At 52.0% G+C, this 27,154-nt stretch overlaps 1 protein-coding gene across 1 annotated transcript; it reads left to right on the forward strand.

The window, feature by feature from the left end:
• The first annotated feature begins 3,794 nt into the window (after positions 1-3,794).
• Positions 3,795-23,162, forward strand: MKRN1 (makorin ring finger protein 1). Its single transcript, XM_051835104.2, has 8 exons — positions 3,795-4,129; positions 11,691-11,819; positions 18,844-19,070; positions 19,311-19,537; positions 20,849-21,063; positions 21,680-21,790; positions 22,287-22,425; positions 22,761-23,162. Exons 1-8 carry the CDS (start codon positions 3,960-3,962, stop codon positions 22,968-22,970), a joined length of 1,428 nt encoding a protein of 475 aa, XP_051691064.2. The 5' UTR covers positions 3,795-3,959; the 3' UTR covers positions 22,971-23,162.
• The last annotated feature ends 3,992 nt before the right edge of the window (positions 23,163-27,154 follow it).

Consider the following 27,154-nt stretch of genomic DNA (forward strand, 5'->3'; position numbering starts at 1 on the left):
GGTCTCCCACGTGGGTGGCAGAGCCCTTAGCCTGGAGCTGGAGCAGTGGAGTTGAACTGCATTGGCATTGCAGGTGGTGGTTTCACCTACTATGCCACAGTGCTAGCTGCACAATTCCCATTTTCTTTGACCTCCTAATGTCTACCTTACTAACATAAAGAGAACATTCCCAAACAGCTAACAATTTAATGCATGAAAAGTAAATTTATATACTTAAAATATGTGCTTATTTGAAAAGCAGAGTTACAGAGAAAGGGAGAGATCAAGACAGAGGGACATTTTCATCCATTAGTCTACTCTCCAGATGCCCCCAAAGGGCAGAATCCAGGAGCCTAGTTCTCCAGGTGGGTCTCCCATGTGGGTGCAGGGGCCCACGTGTGAGGAGTCAGACGGGCTGATAGGCAGTCAGGTTGGTCCCAGTGGAAATGTAGGGTGTTAAAATGCTTTCTTTCCCCAAAAGTTATCTTTAGCAAGGTCAGAAGCGCCGGCCCACGCCTTGGGGGCTACCATTCTTATCCAGAGAATAGCAGGGGAGTGGTGACTCCACCCTCCCGAGCCGGCCAGACCAGTGAAAAGATTACAAATCAGGTTTTTTGATGGGTTGTCCCCGCCTTGTACTGATTGACAGTTTTTTTTTTTTTTCAAAAATTGCGCTTAAAAGCCCAGTACCACTGGCCCCTCGGGATTTGCAACTCTGGCGATTCCAGCCAGCTGTGGGGTCGTCTCCCTGGACGGGTGAGTACGGAGACTGCTCTTGCTTCTGTTTTTTGGAGAGATTCACTCTCCTCCTTAGCAACTCTCATTTTCTCAAAAACACCATAAACCCTGAAAGCCAGGTAGGAGCGGTTAGTTCGGGGCTGCGCTGTGGCTCAGTGGGCTAAGCTTTCGTCTGTGGCACCAGCATCCCGCATGGGCGCCAGTTCATGTCCGGGCTGCTTCTGGTGGCCGGACCCCGACATCCAGAACGGTTTTGGGCCGGGAAACGCACTTTCCTGCAGGGAGCCAGTCCCCTGCCCTCTGGAGTCCTTGCAAGCTGTAAAGCCGGAGGCTCCCCTCCTTCTCAGCTCGGGGAATGTTGGTCCAGTCCGACACAGCTTCCTTCCCCGGGGGTCGGCCCGTATGGGAGGAGGCTTGGAGTAACTTTGCAGTTCAGGCCAGGGCCGCTCTCTGGCCTTTTTCAAGGACTCCTTGACCAGACACCTAACGGGCTGTTGGGCTGAAAACTCCTGTGATTCCGTGGAGTCGGCGAGACGGGGCCCAGCGTGGAGCGAGGCTCTGGGCTCCGAGCTCCACACCCTGGTGAGTTCTTCCTTTCACCCCCGACCCTGACAAGACCACCATCTCTCTAAATGCTTTACGAACCTCGGCGGGTCTTCCTCACCCACCCCCGCTTCCTGGCCGCTCCAGCAGGAGCTCTCCAGCTTGAATAAATCCTGCTTCCTCTCTGCCTCGTCCACACGATAATTCTTTTGTGTGAGACAGAGCCAATGTCGTCTCTTCACCCATAACGCTGGTACCGCAGGGTCCCTAAGAAATATTTACCAAGTGAAAAAAATGCATGAATTGTCCTTTTGCGGAATTTTTACCCCAGCAAACCAAAAAATGGAGATGTCTTTTTGTTTAGTTTATTTTTTCCTTATACTGCAAACACTGACTGCGGTTTGGCATGGATGGGAAGCCAAAGCTCGGTAACTGTAACAGCAGGGAACTCTCATTCATGACTCACTATTGAGCACCTGCTATATGGCAGGCGGAAACAGAAAGCAGGTGTACCAAGAGGTAAGATAACTCGCTGAAAAATAGATTGCCAGAAGTGGCAGATAACCAAGGCAAACAGGATGAGCTAACTAACGCTTACAGGCCTTGGTTAGGTGAGTGCTACTCTCTTGGGTTTAGAGGTTAAATACTGGGGCAGAGTCACCTCCCTGGTAGGAGGAAGAGAAGAGAACGTTTGTTAAGTGTTTACAGTGTACCAGGCACCTCACTCAGTCCTCACAGCAACCTGGTAACTTAAAACAGACAGACTCTCCATTTATTTGGGAATGGGATGGACCACGTGTTACGGGTGAAACAGTGGCAGAGAAAGACTACCTCAGTTCTTTGTCTCACATGAAAATTTCCATGTGGACAAGGCAGAGAGAAAAGCAAGATTTAAGTAAGAATCCCGCCGAAGCACCCGGGGGAGAGGAGGACTCCAAGAGAGGCTGGTGAAGTGGAGTTTTTAAGCACAATTTTGAGAAAAAGAACAGCAACAATCAGTAGGAAGTCGGGGATGAAATGCTTCAAGAGTCAGGGACTTGTAATCTTATCTGCCCATCTTGGTTGCTCAAGATAAGACAAAAAGCTGGAGACTCCGCGCTCTTGCTATTCTCATGGTAAAATTGGAAGCCCCCGAGTGCACTTTTGTCTTGCTAAGGGCAGCTTTTGAGGGAGAAACTTGCATTTTGCATCATCTCTGAGACTTCCCCCTTCCTCTCTATAACACCGGGACCAACACCGGGACCCACCCGTCGGGTTCCTCACCGGGAACGTTCACCGTTCTCCATGCTAGGTGCACATTCAAGGGGGTTGAGGCAAGGTGGTTTTAGAAACAAAGATGAGGATTACGCGGGCTCTTTTGAAGTCATCCTTAGCTACCCTGACCTGGTGCCGGTCAAGGCTGCGGGATTGCTGGCCCGGGCTCCTCCCAGAAGTGCTTTCAGCGTGGTGGCTCTGTGACAGGGCATCCGGTGCTACTGTTACGGGTGTGGAGATGGTGCCTCTGTGAGCAAATGGGTAATAGGCAGTCAGGGTGTCCCTGGGAGAAAGCTGGAATAGCGAGGTGCCTGCTCTCCCCGGAAGGTTATCTTCAGTAGATCAGAGTGTCCCGCTTCCTTAGGAATCTCCAAATTCACAAATTGACCATGAGAATAGCAGCGGAGTGGGGATTTCTCTCCTGCCCTTTGGATGATTTTTTTTTTATCCTTTTTTAATTTTCTTTTTTAAGCCAGGCAGGATGGAGAGTTAGTTGTACACCAGGTCTTTGAGTTTATCTCCACCTCGTTGATTGACAGTTTGGTCTCCAAGATTGTACTTGAAAACCGGAATGCTATGGGGCCTTTTGGGTTTTTGAATCTCTTGGAGTCCCCCCCCCCCCCCCCCCGTGCCGCTCTGGCTGTGGGTCTTCGACTCTGGTCTATGTAAACCTCTGCTGTCCACTTGGAAATTCCGTTTGAGACAACCGAGGTGACAATTTCTCCACTTGGTCACGTGGAAGAATTTCCAAGCAGACAGGGCAGAGAGAAGACCAAGATTTAAGACAAGCCTCCGCCAGGGTGGCCTGGAGGGGCCTCTGAGAGGCACAAGCCGAAGGGGCTGGTGGTCGTGAATTTCCCGTGCAGACTTCGGAACACAGTGCACTGCCCGCCCACGCTGCTCTCCCTTGCTGGAAGCTCCCGAGGAGCAGGGCAGGCATTTCTGACCCTGCTAAAGGTAACTGGGGGAGGCGAGCGCTTTGCGCCCTCAGTTTCCACGGGGGCCAGCGTGACAGCCTCTTAACCCATCTGAGTCCTCACACAGGCATTCATGACATCCGCCTCTCCACGCAGTAGCGGCTCCCTTTCGGCTGTCACCGGCCCGAGGTGCGTGGCGGCCGCTCCCGTCATCACTTGGGGGGGGACGAGCCCGCAAGCCCTGGCCGGTGTCCACCCGCGCCCCGCGCCCCCGCCCCGCCGCGCCCCGGCGCACCTGGCCGGCCCCGCCCCTCCGCCCGCCCGCCAATCAGCGGCGCGGGGGCGGGCCGCGCGCGCGCGCTCCGGCCCGCGGCGAGAGCGCTCGGAGACGCGACGCGGGGCCGGCGGCGGCGCCTCAGCCTCCGTCCCCTCCCGGCGCCGCGCCTCGCCGCCTCGGCCTCCCGCAGCCGGACCGGAACTATGTGATCCCGGAAGTTCCGGGGCCACTGCTGTGTGGGATAAACAGTAATGGCGGAGGCTGCGGCTCCCGGAACAACAGCCACACCAGCGGGAGCAGGAGCGGCAGCGGCCTCCCCCGCCCCTCTCCTCACGGGCGCCGCCCCGGGCCCGGGGGCGGGAGGAGGGGGCGGCGGCAGCGACGGCGGCGGCGGCGGCTGGACCAAGCAGGTCACCTGCAGGTGAGGGGGACGTTGCGGGGCCGGGCGACCCCCGGCGGCCCGCTCGCGGCTGCGTCAACCCCCGGCGGGCCGGGCCGCGCGCCCTGGCCGGAGCCGGCGGCCAGCGCCATTCGGGGAGGCGGGGGACTCGGGCCGGGCGCGGCCCTCCGCTCGTGGAACGTCTCCCGGCCGCCGCCGCCGCCCCTCCCGGCTTTTGTGTCCCTGCTTTGGTGCGTGCGTGCGGAGGTTGGCGGTTCCGAGCTTTGTCTTGGGGCGGGGGGCTGGGCGCCGGGGTCGTCCCCTCCGCCCTGGGGCCCTGGGGGTTGGTGGGCTGCCATTGTGACCCTGATCCCGGCGCGGGGTGGGGGTGGGGTCCTGAAATTCACGCGCCCCGCCCCCGCCGGGGACCCCGGGGGACTGGTCGGGTTTGGGGTTCGGACGGAGATAATAGCGAGGTTGGGGGCGAGTGGCTGGCGGTTACGCATGTGCGCTGGGGAGGGCTGCGGGTCGGGTGTTTCGGGGTGCTCGGCAGGGCCTGCCAGCCTTTCTCTGCCTGTGGGAAGGCCGGATTCCACCTGGACGCTGTGCAGAAGTCGCTGCCGTGGTAGGGACGGCGAGGTGGTGATAACGTTTGGACCCTCTGTCTCAGCGTGGTGACGTGAGAGGCGGGCAGACGGGCTCGCTTCTTCCTATAAGGGGATGCTGAGCCATCCCAGGTGTCGCCCTGTACATCCTCCTGGGAGCAGGAGCTGTCGCCCGGGGAGGGAGGGAGGGAGGGAGGGAGGTTCCTGCTCCGTCTTTGTGTGTGTGCTCTGCAGTGCCGCGTCCCGGGGTGGCCGGTCCGGTCGGCCCGTGACGACGGGAGCTCTCCGCTTTTCTGCCCACCGTACGTTGGCAGCCCCGCACACAGTGCATTGTTACTTTGCTCTCTGCCTGCAGGTGCTGCTCCTTGTTGGTCCCCTTCCCTAGCTCGCACCACTGTCATGAGAAACCTTAGCCCCGTGTACAGACCCAGCGCTCCTCTTCGCTTCCTTTGGGAACTTGGGGTGGGCCAGTGGGGGTTCTTTGGCCAAGACCCAGTGCGATTGCCTGTGATTTTACCTAGGGGCACGATGGGTTCAGCAGCAGCCCGTATGCAGCCTTCCCGCTGTAAAATACTGAATTGATAAGGTCTTACCTAAAATGACTTCAGAATGAACTTGCAAGGTTCCTCTGATCTCCTTCAAAAAGTGGGGTCATGGGGTGGGCATGGTGTGGTGATGGGATGTCTGGAATCAACTCTGCCTCCAGCACCCTGGGAGGCCTCAGGTTCGGAGTCCTAGTCACTCTCCTTGGAGACCTGAGTGGAGTTCTTAGCCCTCGCTTTGGCCTGGCCCTGCCCTGGCTGTTGTGGGCATCTGGGGACTAAAGCAGCAAATGAAAGATAATGTGTCCCTCTTTAGCTGTGCCTTTTCAGGTAAACAAAAATGAATAAAGCATTTAAAAAAACAGTAGCAAAAGCAAGACTGGTCCCCCAAAAAATCCCCCAAACTTACAGATTTGCAGACAAAGGACTGAATTGTGTACCTTTGAGTAAATCACCCTTGAGCACCAGTTATGGGGGAGACAGTCCTACATGTGAGTACATATGAGTACATATTTCCAGCATGTTTGGTAGCCAGAGAGAATTCAAGGTCGCATGTTTGTGTTAAATTGTTGGGAAGCATCTACTTCCTGTTGGTTTCTGTTTTCTCAATGTTACTCTGGCAATGTGTTTTAGTTTGCAGCCCCGGAGAAACCTGACTGCCTTTCCTAGCAACTGTATCATGCTGCCACCAGCAGGCTGCTTGCTTTCATATTTTTTATTAGGAGGATGCTGTGGCAAACTTGTTTGCTTGAGTATGTAGGATTGGAAACAGTTAATAATTTAGGTACAGTTATAATCTGCAAATTGTAAATTTCAGTTTAGGCAATGCTTTATTAGAGCTTTTGTAGTGACAGAAGAGTTCTGGCACTTGAAGTAATACACAGTCAAGCATTTTTTTAAAAAATTTGAAGTGTTTAACATAGCTTAAAAATAAAGAATCTTTCTAGGAATTTTTTTTTTTTTTTGACAGAGTGGACAGTGAGAGAGAGACAGAGAAAGGTCTTCCTTTTCCATTGGTTCACCCCCTCAATGGTTGCTGCGGCCAGCATATGGCGCTGATCAGAAGCCAGGAGCCAGGTGCTTCCTCCTGGTCTCCCATGTGGGTGCAGGGCCCAAGGACCTGGGCCATCTTCCACTGCACTCCTGGGCCACAGCAGAGAGCTGGACTAGAAGAGGTGCAGCCGGGACAGAATCTGGTGCCCTGACTGGGACTGGAACCTGGTGTGCCGGCGCCGCAGGTGGAGGATTAGCCTGTTGAGCTGCGGCGCTGGCCAGGAATTCTTTATTTAAGATTTATTTTATTTATTTGAAAGACAGTTACAGAGAGAGGTAGAGACAGAGAGAGAGGTCTTCCATCCGCTGGTTCACTCCCCGGATAGCTGCAACAGCCGGAGCTGCGTCGATCTGAAGCCAGGAGCCAGGAGCTTCTTCCTGGTCTCCCATGCGGGTGCAGGGCCCAAGCTGGGCCATCTTCTGCTGCTTTCCCAGGCCACAGCAGAGAGCTGGATTGGAAGAGGAGCAGCTGGGACTAGAACCGGTGCCCATATGGGATGCCAGCGTTAACCCGCTGCACCACAGCGCCGGCCCCTCTGGGGGTTCTTTACAAGTGCTGTGGTGTCTAGTGAAATGTATTTGCATGGGAAATGGAGCCATGTACATTGAGGGGGCCTGAGAAGCGTACAGTTGAGAGAGTTGACTCTGCAGGTGCTGTGTTACGATTCACCGTCACCTGGCTGTTTCCTCTCATTTGTGTTACAAGTACCCCAGTACCGCGGGAGCTCAGCACCACAGGAGGAAGGCGTTCTGGTGCAGTGGGCTGGGCACTGTTGATGCTGCATCCCACATCCGAAAGCTGGGTTACCCCAGTCGCTTCCCACTTGTGGTCCAGCTTCCTGCTCTAATAAGCCTGGGAGGCAGCAGATGGTGGCTCAAGTGCTTGGCTCTGCCACCCACAGGAGACCCAGATAGATCTCCTGACGCCTAGTTGGGCCTGGCCTGACACCAGCCGCTGAGCACATCTGGGGAATGAACCAGCAGGTGGAAGAGTCTGTCTCCCCTCTGTCACTCTGCTTCCAAATAAAATAAATCCTTCTCAAAGGTAAACCGTGTTTTTTTAATCCACCAGGAATATATAATCTTTGAGAAACAGGATATACACACTTATCAAATTAAACAGCAAAGAAATGTCACAGCAGAGGAAGACATTGAGTCCCACAACAGAGGTAGAGTTTGGCCTGGGGTGAAGGTGCCTGCCTCCCCTATCCGACAGAGCACCTGAGTTCAGTACCTGCTGCGTTCCTGACTGGTTTCCTGCTAATGTGGTGACAGCTCGGGGAGGTGAGCCTGAGCTCCTGGCCCCTGTGGGCGTTTGGGTAGTGAACCAGCGGGTGGAAGCTCACCTTTGTTCACTCTGCCACTCAAATACGATTAAAAACATCGTTTTAATGCCACATTAGTCGATAAGCTATAATTCTTAGCAATCCCCAGAGAGTGTTATGCTGCCTTGAGGTACTGTGGGGTGGCGTGTGCTTCTCCTGCCCTCACAGCCCACTCCCTGGGGGTTCTTATTCTGACTGCATGGCCATGTTCAGGTTTCTGGAGGTCCGGCAGCTGAGGGGTCTGGGGCCGTATTTGTCTTTACTGCTGGACGGTGTCTGCATGGGGTCAGAACCTCACACTGGAAGGAACTCTACGGTTCAGCCTTTCATCCAAGGCAAGCTCCTCGGGCCGGGACCCTGAGCTGAGTTGGGGTGGATTTTTTGGTAGTAGCACTTAAAAGACAAAAGTACTTGCTTCTGTTGGTATTGTTTTGGGAAGGAATTCTTAGAAATTGGTCGCCATTTTTCCTCTTATCTGTTGCACAGTCCTCCTAATCTCTGAGACCTGTACTGATGGTTCAGAAGGAGGCCTTTGGGAAGATCTGCTAACTCTGGGCATCCTCAGTGTGTCACTGAAGGCACAAGGCAGAGACCAGACGACCCCGTGAAACAGCTCGGGCGCGTGCAGGGCGCCACGTGGGGCTGGTCATCTACTGCAGCGGTGTTGCTGGTTCCGTACCTCAGGAGGGTATAGGATGGCGTGGAAGCTGACTGATTGCTCAGTGCTTGCTACTGAGCCGGATCTTCATGCCGCATCCCACACATTCATTCCCTTCGCAAAGGTTATTCCTTTGTTTTCTGGCTGCTTAGCGTCTTGACATGATATCTAGGCTCCTGCCCACTTGGTTGCCTGAGTTTTTCCCTTTAAAGATGTACTTACTGATTTGAAAGGCAGAGTTACAGACAGGCAGAGAGAGAGGTCTTCCATCTGCTGGTTCACTCCTGAAATGTCCATAACAGCTGGAGCCGGGACTAACAGGAGCCAGGAGCTTCCTTAGGTGCATTGTCAAAAACATGTTCAAGAAATGGTCTGAGAGGACAGAGAGCTGTGCAAGGAAGGTGGGGACAGTGAAGACATGCAAGTTGGGTCACACACGCACGGCTAGTGAGTGACAAAGCTGTCCGAAGCAGCAGCTTCTGATTTGAACTGTGCTTCTCGCCGCCGCTCAGCCGTGAGTGCTCTCTGCTGATTCAGCCTGCTGCAGTGCTGTGGTAGGCTTGCGTGGAAGCGGTCCAGACAGGTCTCCAGGAAGGTGGCTGAATGTGATGGTGTTGGGAAAGTTAAACCCGGCTCCAGTGCACCCTGCTGTGGATCCTTCAGTGGTGTTTACTGTGCGCAGTGTCACCCCACACACCCCATGTTCATTCTTAACTCTTCCTGTCATCACTCCAGGACCTTTGCACATGCTGACCCTCTGCCTGGAATGTTCTTTCCCTTGTTGTAGGTTAGCAGGGGTTTATTTCACCACCCAGTCTCCAGGCAAACTTCAGTTTGTGGGGCTGGCACTGTGGCGCAGTAGGTTAAAGCCCTGGCCTGAAGTGCCAGCATCCCATGTGGGCGCTGGTTCTGGTCCCAGCTGCTCCTCTCTCCCCATCCAGCTCTCTGCTGTGGCCTGGGAAAGCAGTAGAAGATGGCTCAGGTCCTTGGGCCCTGCACTCACGTGGGAGACCCAGAAGAAGCACCTGGCTCCTGGCTTCAGACTGGCGCAGCTCCGGCCTTTGCGGCCATCTGGGGAGTGGACCAAAGTTTCCTTTGTAGCCCCTGTTACAGTTGCAGTTGCACACTTGTTGGTAGGATGATTTTGGCTGCTGTCCTGCCTCCTACTAGACACTCCGGCTCTTTGCAATCAGGAACCATGTCTGGTTCACTCCCTGTCATGTCCTTATTGCCTGCTGCACAGTGTTGGATGGATAGTGAGGGCTCATTTTGCTGAATGATGGATTAGGATGACTTGGGTTGTAAAATTGATTGACATCTCTTGAGGTTCGGCCTCCACTTTCCTTTTTTGTAAGATGGGAGTGTAGGCTTTGTTTAGCGTTGTTTTGTATGGGATTAACTCAATCCATAATTTCTCACAGATATTTTTATATGAAAATATGCGAAAAGTAGAGCACTGGTCTGTGGTTTGAGCCAGCAAGAACAAACCTGTCCTAGACCAGCTGGTCTGTGTTGGCTCCTTGTCACTTACCATTTTGATGATAAAGAACAGTTTTCCTCCATGCTGGATGTCAGAAGTAGTGTAGGTGCTGCAAACATGAAGGAAGGGTCACGCTCTGGCTGTTCTGCCGTAAAGGGGGTTGAGTATTTGAAGAAAACAAGGATAGAGATCAGCAACTGTGGGATGGTGATTAGTGGGAGACTTTGACATAATTGAGCACCCTAGAACCTTAAGTGCAGTGAATGAATGAATGGAGAGCCTGGCATGGCAAACCAGGGTTTGAGTACAAATCTGAAGTTTCTGCTCTCTGGGTAGATACTTCATCGAGTCTTAAAACTGTGTCTCTCCGTATCCCTGATCCCTGATCCCTGATCTCACACTGACAGCCCAAACCACCCTGACCATTAAGTGGGTGGGCATCTTTGTGGAATGTGAGAGGTGTGGCTTCGGCTGAGTAACCTGTCTGCAGCTGTAGATACATTCGCGGATACTTTGAAGCGGGATTACAATGTGACCATCCATCACAATGTAGTTATTTTTTTTTTAAGAATGATTTATTTGAAAGTCAGAGTTACACAGAGAGAGAAGGAGAGGCAGAGAGAGTCTTCCATCAGCTGGTTCTCTCCCCAGTTGGCCACAACTGGCCAGAGCTGTGCTGATCCGAAGCCAGGAGCCAGGAACTTCCGGGTCTTCCCATGCGGGTGCAGGGGCCCAAGGACTTGGGCCATCTTCTCCTGCTTTCCCAGGTCATAGCAGAGAGCTGGATTGGAAGTAGAGCAGCCAGGTGTTGAACTAGTGCCCATATGGGATGCCGGCACTGTAGGCGGTGGCTTTACTCACTACGCCACAGCGTTAGCCCCCACAATGTAGTTATTGACTTGTTTAGTTTTTTTTTTTTTTTTAAGCCTTTTAATCCCTTCATTTATGCAGTTAAGAATTATCTGGTACAAGTTTAACACAAATTTTATTCTTTCCCAAGCCAAACTATCTAACTTTATTAAACGCTTTTCTTAATATAGAGCTCAGACCCTTCGAAAGGGTGCAGGAAGTAGCACTGAGTTAGTTCAGATCTGGTGAGGTTAAGTTCAGCTGAGGGAAGGTGAGTAGGCTCACCATCTGAGGGTGTGACTGTACTGTGTTTCTTGTTAGACTGCCACCCTAGGGAACTTATGTCCTTGACCATTATAAATGCTCCCATCAAATTGTTCACATTTTTCACGTCATCTGCTGTTGCACAGAGCATCTCCAAATAGAACCTTTCACATTCAGATGCTTCAAGAGCCCTTAGCTAGCTGCGCCTCAGTTTTCTGGAGTGTTCTGTTCGTGGGCAAGTGGAACATGTGATCCACTGCTCTTTGTACATCCCCAGACAGCTGCCACATTTCCACCTCGTTGCTTTGCCTTACTCCGTGCCACCAAGACCTCATCATTCCCTGAGTCCACATGGTTACGCGGAGACATGCAGGTGGTTGGGCCCCAGGTTGGGTCTCAGGATTGGCCTTTCTGTCAGATTCCCCCAGTGGTGCTGATGGTGGGAGCCCACTGACTGTATTCTCATGCTTGGTTTCTGGAAACTGCCAATTGTGCATACACAATCCTTTAAGGCAGCTGGCAAGAGTGATTCCCTTTTTCTTTTACTTTGGCAGCTGGTTTTCCTTATATTTTCCTTGTGGGTTTTCAGGAATTACAATGATTTCTAAGAAACAGGAAGGCACCTTCCTCCTAGGACTGTTAAATGAGGGCCGAGCTCAGTGTTGAGCTGAAGGGGCGTGCCAGTCCATGGGCTGCTCACTTGCAGTCCTGGTGCGTCGTTTGCTGGAGAAGCAGTCTAGTTCTACCTAATCTTGTGTTCATTTCATGTTTGAATCCTGGGGATTGTTTTTGCTCTAAGTCCAGTTTTGTGGTCCTTTGTCTCGCAGGTATTTTCTGCATGGGGTTTGTAAGGAAGGAGATAACTGTCGCTACTCGCATGACCTCTCTGACAGTCCGTATGGTGTAGTGTGCAAGTATTTTCAGCGAGGGTACTGTATTTACGGAGACCGCTGCAGGTAAGAATTTACTTATTTTTTTCAGGGGTGGAGGTTGGGGGGAAAAAATCCTTGGAAGAAAATATGCATTGGAAATGTTGATACACTGGTAGAAACCTCTTGGAGGGAGCATATTACATTGTTGAAAAAATGAGTTTGTAGGGCCAGCACCTGCGCAGCAGGTAAAGCCACTGCCTGCTGTGTCTGTGTCCCATATGGGCCTGGGTTCAAGTCCCAGTTGCTCCACTTCTGATCCAGCTCCCTGCCTGGGAAGGCAGCCGAGGATAACCCAATTTCTTGGATCCCTGCACCCTCGTGAGAAACCCAGAAGGAAGCTCTTAGCTCCTGCTTCAGATAGGCCTAGCTCTGGCCATTGAGGCCGTTTGGGGAGTGAGCCAGCAGATGAAGGACCTCTGTTTCTTTTTATACTGCCTTTCAAATAAAAAAATTAAGAAACCCCAGATCTTTAAAAGAAAGAGCTTGTAATATAGTCTTGAATTTAATTCATGCCCAAAGAGCAACTTTTTTTTTTTTTTTTTTTTTTGACAGGCAGAGTGGACAGTGTGAGAGAGAGAGACAGAGAGAAAGGTCTTCCTTTGCCGTTGGTTCACCCTCCAATGGCCGCTGTGGCCGGCGCACCGCGCTGATCCGATGGCAGGAGCCAGGAGCCAGGTGCTTTTCCTGGTCTCCCATGGGGTGCAGGGCCCAAGCACCTGGGCCATCCTCCACTGCACTCCCTGGCCACAGCAGAGAGCTGGCCTGGAAGAGGGGCAACCGGGACAGAATCCGGCGCCCTGACCGGGCGGAGGATTAGCCTAGTGAGCCATGACGCCGGCCCCAAAGAGCAACTTTTTTAAACTGAGGCCTAGAACAAGGTTAAACTATGTTTGATTAGAGCGTTGACTTTTCGAGGCCAAGGATTAGGTGCATCTTTGACCAAACTGGACAACTGTGAATTAGAGCGAGCTGGATCGTAGACGTTTGGATTGCTAGTTAAGAGGGTTGTCAGGCTGTCTACACTGGGCTCAGGGAACCAGTTGTGAGGTTCAGGGCAGCTTCAGGCATCCCCCTGTGAACCTCAGAGGTAGAGCCAAGAGGGGTTAGTTACTAGGTAATCTCTGCCGTGATTGATTGAATTTGTGCCAGGTAGTGCATTCTGTCTAGAAACTGAATAGAACCGTTCTGTCTTACCAGTTCAGAAAATGTCCAGGTGTGTTGGTTATCTGTTGGTGTTAATAAATGGCTCCCAGATTTAGGAGGCTAAACCAGGGAGCACTGATTACCTCACATGGTTTCTGGGAGTCTTGGGTCTGAGTGGCTTGACCAGGTGGCCGAGGGCTCACGGGGGCTGGAGGGTCACTTTAGGGTGATTCACTCTGGCTGTTGACTGGAGACCTTAGTTACTTGCCACAGGCAAACATCCTGTGAGGGTTCTTTAGCTTTACCCGGAGCCAGCAACTCCAGCAAGGAGCAAGGAGAAGCCATAATGCCTTCTATGACCTAGTCACGGAAGGCACTGTCACTTCTGCTGAATTCCAGACTAAGTCACGAAGTCCAGCCTACATTCGAGAGAGATTAATGGGCTCCACCTTTTAAAGGGAGACGTGTCAAAGAATACACTCCGCACTGGTAAGACTTCGGCAGTGTCAACCAATTTTAGTGAAATTGTCGTAACTCTTGACTTCAAAAGAATATGAAACTATTGATTGGTGCGATGTTAATGATAAGTCATTCTAAGTATGTTTGAAACTTTAGTAAGGATGGAGAGGAAAACCTTTCATGTAAGCTCGGAAATGGGCCCCGATACCTGAGTTTAGTAGTGTTTTGTTCTCTGCTAATTCTTTGTTCAATATTACTGTAAAGGGAAGAAAATGACACTCCAAAAAAAAGACCAGCTGTGGGGGCCGGTATTGGCCCCGCTCAGTACGTTAAGCCACCGCCTGAGGTTCCACATGAGCACCCACTTCGGTGCCAGCTGCTCTGCTTCCTGTCTGGGGCCAGCTCCCTGCTGATGCGCCTGGGAAAGCCGCAGCAGATGGCCCACGTGCTTGGGCCCTGCCACCCAGTGAGGGAGACCCAGGTGGAGTTCTGTGCTCCATGCTTCAGCCTGACTCTTGATTGGTGGGCCATTTGGGGAGTGAGTCATAGTATATAAAGTTTTTTAAAATACTAGACATGTCTTCTGTAGTCAATAGTAAAGGGAGAAAAAGCTGTCAGAACTCCATCCCACATTAAATACCCTGGGTTCCAGAGGGTGATCCTACTTTGAGCTGATAGGCTAAAGTGAAAGGGATTAGGGAGAACTGTCTGACTACCTGAAAGCCTGAGAATTGTTTAGGACTGGGAGATAATAGGCGATTATTAAAAAGCTTGATTTAGACTAGCTAAATTAAGTATTCTATTTCTTTTGAAAGGCAGAGTTACAAAGGTAGACAGACAAATGAATAGAGAGATCCATCCTCTGGTTCACTCCCCAAATTGTTTCAATGGCTGGAGCTGGGACAGGCTGAAGCCAGGAGCCAGGAGCTTCTTCCAGGTCTCCCATGTGGGTGCAGGGGCCCAAGCGCTTGAGCCACCCTCCACTGCTTTCCCAGGCACATTAACAGGGAGTTGGATGGGAACCTGAGCACCCAAGGGATTCCAGCACTGCAGGTGACGGTTACAGTGCCAGCCCCAGGAGGAATCTTTCAGAGGGGCTTGCTCCAGGACTGCTTGTTTGGCCTAGCAAGTAACAGGCATCCTCTGTCAGGGCTGAGTCCTGGCTCTGCTCCCCGTTCCAGCTTCCTGCTGATGTGCACCCTAGGAGTAGTTGGGTCCCTGCCACCCACATGGGAGACCTGGAGTAAGCTCCCAGCCCAGGAATTGGAGAGTAAACCAGCTGATGAGAGCCCTCTTTGTATATCTCTCTCAAAAAAAAAATACAACCATAGACTTTGGGCTTAAGCCTACTTCTCTTACTTTGTAAGGATCCTTTTATGCAACTTGTCCAATGTCCAGGGAATAATTTAACAGCTCATAGAGGGAGGAGATAGTTAATAATGAAAGGTGACATCATAGTTGCACTGTTCAGAAGTGCTACTGCATCAGTATTTGGTCATGGTGGTGCTGTTATCTTGTGAGACCAGCCCTTTGCCCCACCTCTAGGAGTTCTGGCCAGTGGAACTCCCAGTCTTTGTTTCTGGACACCTCAGGGTAAAGGGGTGATACTGCCATGGTTGACTTGTTTGCTTTGGAGATTTGACCGAGATCTACAGAAGGACTCCAGAAATAAAAATGATTGAAGGCAAGTATTGGCCCATTGACGCAATGGCGCTAGTGCATTGTGAGCAAGCCAGAGGGAAATCTTTTTTCTTCTTTTTTTTTTTTTAAGATTTTATTTATTTGAAAGGCAGAGTTACAGAGAGGCAGAGGCAGAGATTTTCCATCTACTGGTTCACTACCCCAATGGCCGTGATTGGTGGAGCTGGGCTGATCTGAAGCCAGGAGCTTATTCCAGGTCTCCCATGCAGGTCATCTTCTGCCTTCCCAGGCCACAGCAGAGAGCTGAATAGGAAGTGGAGCAGCTGGGTCTCGAACCGGCACCATGTGGTTTTACCTGCTATGCCGCATCATTGGCCTCATCTCCTGTTTCTTAGATAGCAGTTTATACTATCAAGTTATTTTTTTTGAAGCTTTATTTATTTATTTGAAAGGTAGTGTGAAAGAGACAGATCTTCCATTTGCCAATTCACCTCTCAAATTTCTGCATCAGCTGGATCTGGGCCAGGCTGAAGCCAGGTTCCCAGGAGCCAGGAACTCGGTCCAGATCTCCCTCGTGGTGGGGTCCTAGCACCTCACCTTCTGCCTCCATCCAGGGTGCCCATTAGCAGGCAGCTGCAGCTGGGAGCAGAGGCAGGGATTCCAATCAAGGCAGTCCCGGGGGGACCCAGGCATTACAAGCAGCCACTGCTGTACCAAATGCCTGCCCTTATTATTTTATTTGAAAGGCAGTTAGAGATCCTCAATCCGCTGGCTCACTCCCCAGATGGCCTCAACAGCCAGGGCTGGGCCAGGCTGAAGCCAGAGCCAGGAGGTTCTCCGGGTCTCCCACATGGGTGCAGGGGCCCGAGAGTGGGGACGTTCTCCGCTGCTTTCCCGAATCAGCAGCAGGGTGCGGAGTCAGAAGTGAGGCAGCTGGGGCTCAGGTTAGCGCCCTTGTAGGGTGCTGGCGCTGCAGGTGGGCTTAGCAGCTTGTACCACAGCACTGACTCGTGTGTACAGAAATATATTGCATGTTTATTCATTTATTTGAAAGGTAGAATTAGAGAGACGTTTCCCTCTGCTGGTTTACTCCTCACATGGCTGCAGTAGCTGGAGCCTGGAACTCCATCCAGGCCTCCCACATGGGTGTAGAGGCCCAGGCACTTGGTCCATCTTGTGCTGCCTTCCCAGGTGCATTAGCAGGGTGCTGGATTGGAAGTGAGCAGCCGGGACTCTCAAAAGGCATTAATAGGGGTTGCTGGTGTCAGCAGCTGTGGCTTACCCTGTTTTGCCACAATGCCAGCCCCTGGTAGGTGTTGATTCCTTGATTTTACTGTAGAGCCAAAATGGACTCCTTCAAAACTTTGCAGTATTTTCAGTTTAATAATTAGAGAACCTGGAACATTCGAGTCCTGTCTGGTAAGTAATGTTTTGAATCATTAACCCTGCAGTTGGTTAAGTGGATAAGCAAAGGAAAAGAGAAAGGGCACTAAAATGGGTGTTATCTATGGGTTAGACACCTTATGAATCCTATCATTTAAGCTGTGTTAAGGTGGCGCTGGCATTTTTAGATCAATTCTGTCTTCATTCTAAAGCCCAGGTTTTCCTAATTTAAAGGCTGTGAAAATAACATTTTCTGGAATTCTTGTTCAAACCAGGGGCTGGGTTATCTGAAAAGTGAGGCTCTTGGGGTCCTTGCAGCTCTAACTTCTAGGGTGGTGCCATACAGCAGAACTTTATGAAATAATGGAAATACTCTTTTGTCTTAAGGTCAAGGTTAAGTACACGTCGTAGGCATCTGGTATAGAGATGTGGCTTCCTGCTGGTGCAGACCCTGGAAGGCAGAGATGACCCAAGTGATTGGGTGCCTGGGAGGGACCTGGGTGGTGGTCCTGGCCCTGGGCTTTGGTCCAGCCAGATTTGGGGGAGTGAACAAGGAAGATGGGAGCTCTCTGGCTGGCTGTCCTTTTTTTATTTTTATTTTTAAAGATTTATTTATTTGGAAGTCAGAGTTACACAGAGAGAGGAGAGGCAGAGAAAGAGAGGTCTTCCATCCGCTGGTGCACTCCCAAATTGGCCACAACGGCCAAAGCTGTGCCGGTACGGAGTCGGGAGCTTCTTACTGGTCTGTCATGTGGGTGCAGGGGCCCAGGACTTGGGCCATCTTCTGCTTTCCTAGGCCATAGCAGAGAGCTGGATTGGCAGTGGAGCAGCTGGGACTCAAACCTGCACCCATATAGGATGCCAGCACTTCAGGCCAGGGCATTAACCTGGTGCGCCACAGTGCCAGGTCACTGGCTGTCTGTCTTTATATAATTACACACCCATGGCTAAGAGAACAGAATTTTAAATTTTAAGTAAGTATAAAATAGCCAGGTGTGGCCAGTTGTTGCAGCATCGGGCAGAGTAGCTTTAGTCACACTATGGGAACTTCAGTCCACATCTCTCTCGCGCACTCAACATTTATTTAATCAAGAGGCAGAGAGTCTTCCATCTGCTGATTCACTCCCCTAATGGCCACAACAGCTGGAACTGGACCAGATCTGGAGCTGGGAGCCTTGGAGCCTCTTCCAGGTCTCTCATGCAGGCACAGTTGCTTTCCTAGGCCCTAATGGTGAGCTGGATCGGAAGTGGAGCAGCTGGGACTCAAACTAGCGCCCATATGGGATGCAGACACTGAAGGGAGCGGCTTTACCGGCTGCATCACAGCGCCTGCTGGCCCCCACATCTTCTCTGGAAAGGTTACGCTCTTCGGTTCTGTGATGACAGGAACAGTAGGTTCCTGGTAGTTTCTTCCCCTTCAGCTCTTCTGATTTCACTGTGCAAAGCAGAATTGCCTTGGTTTTGCGGCTGATAGCATGACCCTTGGGATCTTACTGTGGGGCCAGGTAGGTTATTTGTGTAAGAGAAGCAAAAAGGATGTTTAAGATTTATAGTCATACTAAAGGTCAGCTCTGCAGCAGGCTGAAGGACCGACGTCGTTGCCTTTACTACTTTTCCCTATAAAACACAGGCACCTGGGACAGAGGACCCGTGAGTTGCTTGCTTCCTTGTAAGATCAGCTAGGTGCGTACTAGTACTCCCAGTTAACGCACAGTTGACGGTTACTGTGTGCGTGAGTGACTGTGCCTGAGCGAAGCAGCATGACCTGCTGAGAGAGTTGTGAGGTTTTCTCAGGCAGCAAGTTTCTTCTGGAGGAAGCAGAAGGCTTTTTTCTGTATTTGGAGATGCAGTTAATGATTTACAGAGGAGAAGGAGGGGAGTTAATGTAAGTTCTCATGGAAGGAGCCAGAGAGGGAGACAGCAGACAGACATCCCATCCACTGGGTCACTACCCCAGCTTCCCAAGTGGGGCCGCGGGATGCGGCTTCCGAGTGGTGGCCTAGGCAGTGCCGAGCCCCTCCCGTTTGTTGAATCAGTTTGGCTGCACAGCCTTTCTAGCGGTGTTACTTCAGGAATTCCCGGGTGCCCGGGGCTCTTGGTAGGTAGAGTAGAATTTGAAGAGTAGTACGTTCACAGCAGGGGTGCTGGCCACGGGCTGTTTTGTCAGGGAGCATTTATTGTAACCTGCGGGTGTACATGCCTTTAAGCCAGTGGTAGAGTTGTCGCTGTGACATTTCTGTATTTAACTCTGATTCCTAGTTCAAGGCTGTGCTACTCAGGTGTAGTCTCTGGACCCAGTAGTATCAGCATCACATGGGGTCCTGCAGATAGGCAGGGCTGTAGGCTGCACTCTGCGTTTGCAGGTTTAGATTTCTGCCAGGGACTGTCCCCATGGTGACTGCCTCCTTCTCCTGTTTCCGAGGTATGAGCACAGCAAGCCATTGGAACCGGAAGACACTACCGCTGCAGAGCTAACCGCCAAAGCTTCCCTTGCGGCTTCGTCCAGTCTCCCTTCAGCAGCTGCACCACGTGCTGCAATGAACGCAGGCGAAGCGGAGTCAAGTGGACACTTGGCAGCGCTGGGAGCAGGTTCAGAGGACTGGGCCAATGCCATCGAGTTTGTTCCTGGGCAGCCCTACTGTGGCCGTAGTAAGTATTCTGAGAATAAATAAACTTCAGTTACACAGGAAATACATAAAGAAGCTGATTTTGGAAAAATCAGCCTTAGAGGATTCGTTTCTTTCAAGAATGAAGAGATCAGTTCGCTGGGCTGTTTGGAGTTGGGTTGAAGCTCTGTGTGTTTCTCTGCAGTTAGGTTCCCGGTTCCCTTGTAGTTGGTATCTGGTGTCCTTATCCACCTGGGCCTCCTCGCCTCTTGCACATTTGCAGCTTCCTCCTCCTGCACTGAAGCACCCCCGCAGGGCTCAGGGACCCCGGCCGAACCCGAGAAGGAGCAGACCGCCGCGGAAACCAAGAAGCAGCTCTGCCCCTACGCTGCGGTGGGCGAGTGCCGCTACGGGGAGAACTGTGTGTATCTCCACGGGGATTCCTGCGACATGTGTGGGCTGCAGGTCCTGCACCCGGTGGACACCGCACAGCGCTCTCAGCACATAAAAGTAAGTGCCTGTGTCATTCCAGAAGTGAGCGCTTCCTGGGTTTGCAGAGTCCCAGACTCTTAGTGCCGCTCTAGTTTCAGGTTCAGGAAAGAAGCCCCATGCCCGTTAGCAGCCGCCGCCCCCCCCACCCCCCAAGCTCCAGGCAGCAACTGGTCTGTGTGGACCGGGAGCAGCAGGCTTTTGGGACTGTTGATTTTGCACACTGTTTCCAGTCCAAGCTTCTCCATGGGCATGCCTGTTGTTCCACGTACCTTCCGGCTGTTGCGGATGAGAGTGCTGTGAACGTTCGTGTGTGAGTTCGTTTCTGTTGAGCCTGCAGCTGGGAGTTGAATTGCAGGCGTATGTGGCTGCCGTGCTCCCGACAGGAGCTGCCTTTCAGGTTCCTAACTGCACTGCACCAGGCTTCACTGAGCACATGCAGGGGGTTGTTGAGTTTAATCATCTCCGTCTCCGCTTACTGAGTGAGGCATCGAGAAGGCACGGGGTGAGCACCCCTCACCACAGCTAGTTGTGGGTGGAGGCAGACGGGTGAGGCCCTGCAACCCAGCTGTGTTGGCAGCAGTGGTGCCTGCCTCTGCGGCCCTAGTAGCAGGTGGTGATGTGGGTTCTGGGTGGCTTCTGCTGCTTTTCTATACTACTGTTTCTTGCAGAGTAAAGAAGTGTGATAGCCACAGGAACACTTGTACGTGAGTGTCCTTGTGGGTGTTACTTAGACACGTCCCAAGTGTCAGCAGCTCTGACGCAGGCCATCTGATGAGTGGGTACAGAGACTGGCGTTCACATGACGGAGTCCTAGCAGTAAAGAAACAGTACTGATACTGCATCCCCACAGCACGCTGTAAACAGAGCTGTGTCTTTCTGGCAAGTTGGGTTGCCCAAGTCTGGGTTTCTGAGGTGACCAGAATATCGATAGGGACGTTAGTGATGCACGACTGCACGCTCTGAAAACTGACCGTATGTTTTAAATGGGTGAGTTGTGTCGTGTGCGGATTGTCTCAGTAAAGCTGTCATTGGACACAGCCGTGTAATTGTCACTGATGACGTGGGAGTCTGCACCTGGACTTGCTGACAGGCCGTAACCCCAAGTACGTTCTCTGGCGTGAAAAGCCGTCTGCCGCGGGTGTGGCAGGGGTGTGGGCTTGGGGAAGAGAAGGCTCTGAGGCCGCGTCCTCGTGGCTTGATTTTCTGCTCTTGTAAAGCCCCGTGACGTCCTGCACCCGGCCTCGGCTGTGAGCAAGGCTCACCTTGCGTGTGACCGTGCAGCGGCAGTGCCAGTGCCTGACGCCGCTCTGGTCTCTCTGCTCCCTGCAGTCCTGCATCGAGGCCCATGAGAAGGACATGGAGCTGTCATTCGCGGTGCAGCGCAGCAAGGACATGGTGTGTGGCATCTGCATGGAGGTGGTCTACGAGAAAGCCAACCCCAGCGAGCGCCGCTTTGGGATCCTCTCCAACTGCAGCCACACCTACTGTCTCAAGTGCATTCGCAAGTGGAGGAGTGCTAAGCAGTTTGAGAGCAAGATCATAAAGTGAGACTCCTCCCCAGTCTTTCTGTTGTGGGGAAGAATTTAGTATCTTGTGCCAACTCCAACCAGACGGACCGCATTTAAGTGCATGCATTTTATCTTGAGACTGGGGCAGTCAAGTAATTGGGATTTCTTCTTTGTATTTCAGCTGGCTTCTAGCTTAGTTGGTCTTCGTTAATTTGAATGAGGAAACCCTGTGTGTCAGTCAGTAGAATCTTCGTGCTTTTCCTGAGGAGATTGTGTCTAGTGGATTAGCCAGCGTAGGCTCAGTGAAAACACCTGGCTCTGAATGTATGCTTCTTGACGTTTTACATCTCCACTTTGCTATTCCATCCATTAAGCTAGCCGACACTCCTCCATCCTTTAAAGATTGTTCTCATAACTGAACAAAAACGACATAATCCAAACAGAGCAAAGTTACAAGAAATAAATCTATTCAAACGAAAGAAAAAGGAGTCTGTGTGAAATGTCTTTCTGTCTTCACTGGCTAGCCGTGGAGGTGCATTTATGAAAGAGTTGTGCCAGTGGGGACCCCCTGCAGGGAGCCCAGTGCCTCTCAGGCCACACCAGGGTGTGGGCCCTGAGGGGTTTGCACTGCAGCCTGTTCATTGTTCCCCAGGTCCTGCCCAGAATGCCGCATCACATCTAACTTTGTCATTCCAAGTGAGTACTGGGTGGAGGAGAAAGAAGAGAAGCAGAAACTCATTCAGAAATACAAGGAGGCCATGAGGTATGAGCGCCGCAGCCGAGAGCTGGGCGGCGCCCGGCTACGCTGGAAGGAACGGTGCTGCGTTCCTACTCCTACCTCCTTCTTGCCCTTGCTTTCCCTTCCCAGTACGGTTTGTTTTGTTACCCTGATAACACCCAGTGTGCACCTTGGTGTGGCGCGTGCCGAGGAACCGTGTGTGCCGATAGCTGAAGCCCCGAGAGTGGGGTGCTGCCTCACCCTCAGTCCATGCCATCGTTGTTCTGTTAATTCTCCTGTGTTGGCTTTCTAGAAGAGTTTGTCTCTGCTGGATCTGCGGTACTAGAGCTGGTAACAGCCTAGACTGGGAACCGAGCGCCTGTCTCTAGTTAGCGCTTCGTGCATTAGCGCACACGGCTGTGGGGAGGGCTGTGAGCAGGCCTACGGTTCTATCCCTAGCTGTTTAAAGAAGCCCCGGATGATAGTCACATGCAGACCTGAAGTCCACCGTGAATAAGGGTTGCGATATTTTCCTTTCCAGCAACAAGGCGTGCAGGTATTTTGATGAAGGACGTGGGAGCTGCCCATTTGGAGGGAACTGTTTTTACAAGCATGCGTACCCTGATGGCCGTAGAGAGGAGCCACAGAGGCAGAAAGTGGGAACATCAAGCAGATACCGGGTAACTGTCACTGTTTTTCTAGAGGGGAAATACCACGATGTCCGTTGAGTCCCGCACGTGTTGGGGTCGGGGCAGGAGAAGATGGACGCTCAGGTCTGGGAGTGAGACCAGAGCACTAAAGGAGGAGACGGACCCCAGAGAACCGGGAGGGTTAGGAGCGGAGGCAAGCGGTGCGGAAGCTCTAGCCTAAACCCGAGGGGAGGAGTTGGTAAAGTGGAAACCCCAAGTCAGAAGTCTGATGCGCCGTGCCCTCTGGTGTGCTGGACGTGTTTGCCTTTAACAGCACAATAGAAGACTGGACAGTGCCATCCCTATCACGGCCTTGTTTCTTACAGGCCCAACGAAGGAACCACTTCTGGGAGCTCATTGAGGAAAGAGAGAACAGCAGCCCCTTTGACAACGACGAGGAGGTTGTCACCTTTGAGCTGGGCGAGATGTTGCTTATGCTTTTGGCCGCAGGCGGGGACGACGAGCTGACAGACTCTGAAGATGAGTGGGACTTGTTTCATGATGAGCTGGAAGATTTTTACGACTTGGATCTATAGCGGCTCTGTGTGGCGTGGGAACTGTGCCCCAGCTGGTGTGGCAGTGTGTGTTGCTCTCCTAGGCAGGCCTTTCAACTCCAGGTGCTGTCGTGATCATTCTTCCCAGGGCCTGTCTTCCTCCACCCCTTACCTTTCCCCAAGGAGTGTGTTGTTTTCTGTTTCAAAAAGTTACAAAAATAAATCTTAAAGTTAGTTTTTTTTTTTTTTTTTTTTGGTAACATGAATTTATCAAACAGGTAGCATAGGTTTGTTGCGTCATCTGTTCTCAACCAGATTGTGTTTATGGTCTTTCTGCACTCTTTGAGGACTCCCAGGTTCAAACAAAAGCACTGGCTCTTCTTTGGGGGTGACGGGTGAAGGGACCTGAGCTGGCGGGGCGCAGGAGGCGGACCCGGGTCCTGGTGAAATCTGCACATGTTTTTATCTGTTCTTTTCCCTGCCGTCTCCACCACGTGCACTTGGTCTGTGGTTTGTCTCCTGTTGAATTGCACACAAGTAATACTACTGAGTAACCCGGACCAGGCGCGAGTGTGCTGGAGGCGTTTGTGATTCCACTGTTCAGCGTGATAGGAAGGTTGTTGAAGAACCGCGTCTGAGAGTGGGAGTGACTCCAGGGGCTGATAGACTTGGGGAGGGAGTGAGTGTGTATGTGTGTGAGTGTGAGTGTGTGTGTGTGTGTGTGTGAGAGAGAGAAGCTTGTCGTCCCTGCATAGGTGCAGTATTCTTAGCCTTGGTTTAGTGGTTTCAGGTAGACCCTGCAGGACGCAGCGGTTCTGTGGGTAGTGGTTAATTAGTGTAGCAGTGCTAGCTCCCTCTGTCTGCGTAACTAGAAATGGGGTTAGCCATAGAGGTGAGAACCACCTGGGGATCCTGTATGTTAACACAAACTGGGTCTTGGAAACACAGTTGTATTTAATGTTTAATGACCTAGCCTTTTCAGTCCAGGCACTTTTTGGAAAAATCTTTGTCCTCATTTGAGGAGTTTTATTGTTGGGTTTCGTGTTTGTTTTTGTGGGTATTTGCCTCATTCCACCCCTGAGCTTTGCAAGTAGACAGATGTGATTCAAATCTATGTCCTGAGGTGTTTCTTGTAGTGGAGTAACTGGTTTGCAGTCAGAAGTCCTACTTTTCCACTGGGGCGGGGTGGGTGGTCATCCACGAGACAAACTCAAGTTCATTTGCTAGAATTCCCCATGGGCCATTTTACCTTTGCATTTTGTTGCTCTGTTTCCTGAATCCTGAAAATACTTGGAGATGTTCCTGCCTTGTCCATCCACTGCTTTGATTCCTTGGATCCCACCCATTCTTTCACTTTAAGAAAAAAACAGTAATTGTTGCAGAGGTCTCTGTATTTTGCAGCTGCCCTTTTGTAAGAAGCACTTTTCCCAAATAAAACAATAAAAAAATGAGCTGGCTTTCTGTTTTGTGTACTGGATAAGGTTCATTTTGTGGACTCTGATCCGGCAGCCCAAGTGGTCCAGCTTGGGGCGGAGGGTATAGTTTCACTGAGGAGGCAGCCAACCTGCTGAGGAAAGTTGAAAAGGGGACTCTAACTGGTGGGATCCTCAAAGCCATCACAGAATTTGCAGGAGGCTCAGGCTGCCACCACCCTTTTCACACCTTCCTGACAATCAGGTGGGTAACATACTTGGGTTTTGATGGTATTTTTCTTGATAATTGTTTTGTAAATGAAACAGGAACCCTCTGCCACTCCCATGGTGACCTTTTTGTGGCACTTTGCTTCCCGTATTTATTTCCTGAAGTTCCCACGTCCAGAAATGGTATGTTGATATGCTTATTATGGTCACTGAGTAGTCCGTGAGCTTCTAGAAGGGTCTGCTGGAGGCAGTGCTGGGGAGCTCCACAGGGATGCTGAGCACCTGGGGAGACAGGTGGGAGAGGGGCAGGGAGGTTGGAGTAGAAGCAGATGAGTGAGGGGAGAGGGGAGTGGGCGAGTCCAGGCGCTGGAGCGGAGGTTCTGTTGGGAGCAGCAGAAGCTTCCGTGGTGCCTGCCTGTCCTTGCAGGAAAGGTTGCGGGCAGACTTTGATAGGCAAGACTTCCCACTTGTGCAATACAGCAGTTGCAGCCTCTTTCCTGCCACTGTGCACAGTAAGTGGTGTTCACATCGCTGAGTGTGGACACGTTCTTACAAAGCAGCTTAGATGAACGTGCGTGCTGCCGGCATCGGGCAGTGTTCACGGCAGTATTTGGCTGTCATTGGTGCTGTTGTGCTGTCTTTGCTGTTAGACTGGGTTGAGAAAGGGGGCTGTCCCATCAGATGCTGCACTGGGAGAACACAGCTGACCATGATGGGCGTGGAGCTGCAGGGAGGAACAGGATGGGGGCAAAAAGCCTCAGACGGCAGACCCTTCTGTTGCCACGATATAAAGGCCTGGTCTGCCTGAACTGAACTGTCAGGTTAAGAGAAAAATTGAAATGACTTGCAATATTCAAAAAACCAGTTAATTAAATCATTTTGGGTGCCCAGATTAAAGAGATCAACTGAATAACGATGAACACCCATAACTAACCTTCAAGCACTTGGAGACGACGCCCCAGGGCATGTGTTTAAAAAGCCCCCACTGCTCACCAGCACTAAACTGGTTTACTCCACCGGGTCTAGCCACAGAGGACCTGGACAAGTGCAAGTGGTTCTGGTTCAAGCCCAGCGCTTTTAAATGAAAGCCTGTTGCCCTCTGCAGTGGCTCCCGGGTTTGCACCTGCTCCACCCTTCGCCCGACAGTGAGCAGGATCTGAAGTGTCAGCTTTCCCTAAAGAGGGCTTCTTGGCTTCTGCTTAGGCAGACGCAGATGCACCGCTCTTGCTTGTGTTGAAGCTGAGACGGTGGATAAGGTGTTCAATGAAATGCCCACAGATGTGGAGTCCCTGCTGCGTGTAGGCGCCGTACAGGCCTGGGGGTGCTGCAGGTGTGCTGGGCGGCAGAAACTGGCCACTGCCAAGACCTCTCTGGTGTAGCTGGCTGTGATTGCTTGCCACATGCCTTCTCTACCCCTCTTCTCAGGTTCCCAGAGCTGGTGGGAGCCAAGGGTCAAATCGGCAGAGCAACAGCATTGGGGGGACCCCCAGCCCCAAATCAGATCTTAGCTGCACAAGAAGTAAATCAAGAAGTTTTCTGTTTTGCTTTCAGTGTAGGCCCAGCATGGACTATCCTCAGCTAACTTTTTCATGAAATTAAAGATATTTGTGATTAATTGTAATCAGTATAATCTGATTCAGGGGAGGTCTGGCCTAGTTTCTGTGGTCAAAGAAAGCTAATTTAAAAAAAGGTTTTGGTTTTTTTTTTTTTTTTTTGGACAGGCAGAGTGGACAGTGAGAGAGAGAGACAGAGAGAGAAAGGTCTTCCTTTTGCCGTTGGATCACCCTCCAATGGCCGCCGCTGCAGCCGGCGCACCGCGCTGATCCGATGGCAGGAGCCAGGATCCAGGTGCTTTTTTTCCTGGTCTCCCATGGGGTGCAGGGCCCAAGCACCTGGGCCATCCTCCACTGCACTCCCTGGCCACAGCAGAGAGCTGGCCTGGAAGAGGGGCAACCGGGACAGAATCCGGCGCCCCAACCGGGACTAGAACCCGGTGTGCCGGCGCCGCAAGGTGGAGGATTAGCCTATTGAGCCACGGCGCCGGCTGGTTTTGGTTTTTTAAAATTTTGTTAAAAAGATTAGTGACTGAGGGAGACAGGTCTCTCCTGGTTCACTCCCCATATGGCTGCAATGGCTGGAGGGTGGGGGGCCAGGCGGAAGCTAGGAGCCTGGAACTTGATCCAGAGTGATAAGGGCCCGAGCACTGGGGTCGCCCTCTGCTGCTCCCACACGTGCTTTAGCAGGGAGCTGGATCAGAGGCGGGGCAGCCGGGACTTGAACCAGACCTCCAGTATCCCACGTGGTGCTTTAACCCACTGTACCACAACGCTGGCTCTCAGCTCATGTGGGCTGAGATCCGATGGGCCCAAAGGCTCTCTCTGAGGCCAGCAAGGCAGATAGCACAGCTGCCCTGGGCACCACCATCCGTGATGCCTGCTGGAGCCGTCTTCCCAAGTCTGGTGTAACTTTATTCCTATTAGAAAAGCACACTCAGGCCGGCGCCGCGGCTCACTAGGCCGGGTTCTAGTCCCAGTCGGGGCGCCGGATTCTGTCCCGGTTCCCCTCTTCCAGGCCAGCTCTCTGCTG

Source organism: Oryctolagus cuniculus, chromosome 3 (genome assembly GCF_964237555.1).
Source record: "Oryctolagus cuniculus chromosome 3, mOryCun1.1, whole genome shotgun sequence".
Classification (NCBI taxonomy): Eukaryota; Metazoa; Chordata; class Mammalia; order Lagomorpha; family Leporidae; genus Oryctolagus; species Oryctolagus cuniculus.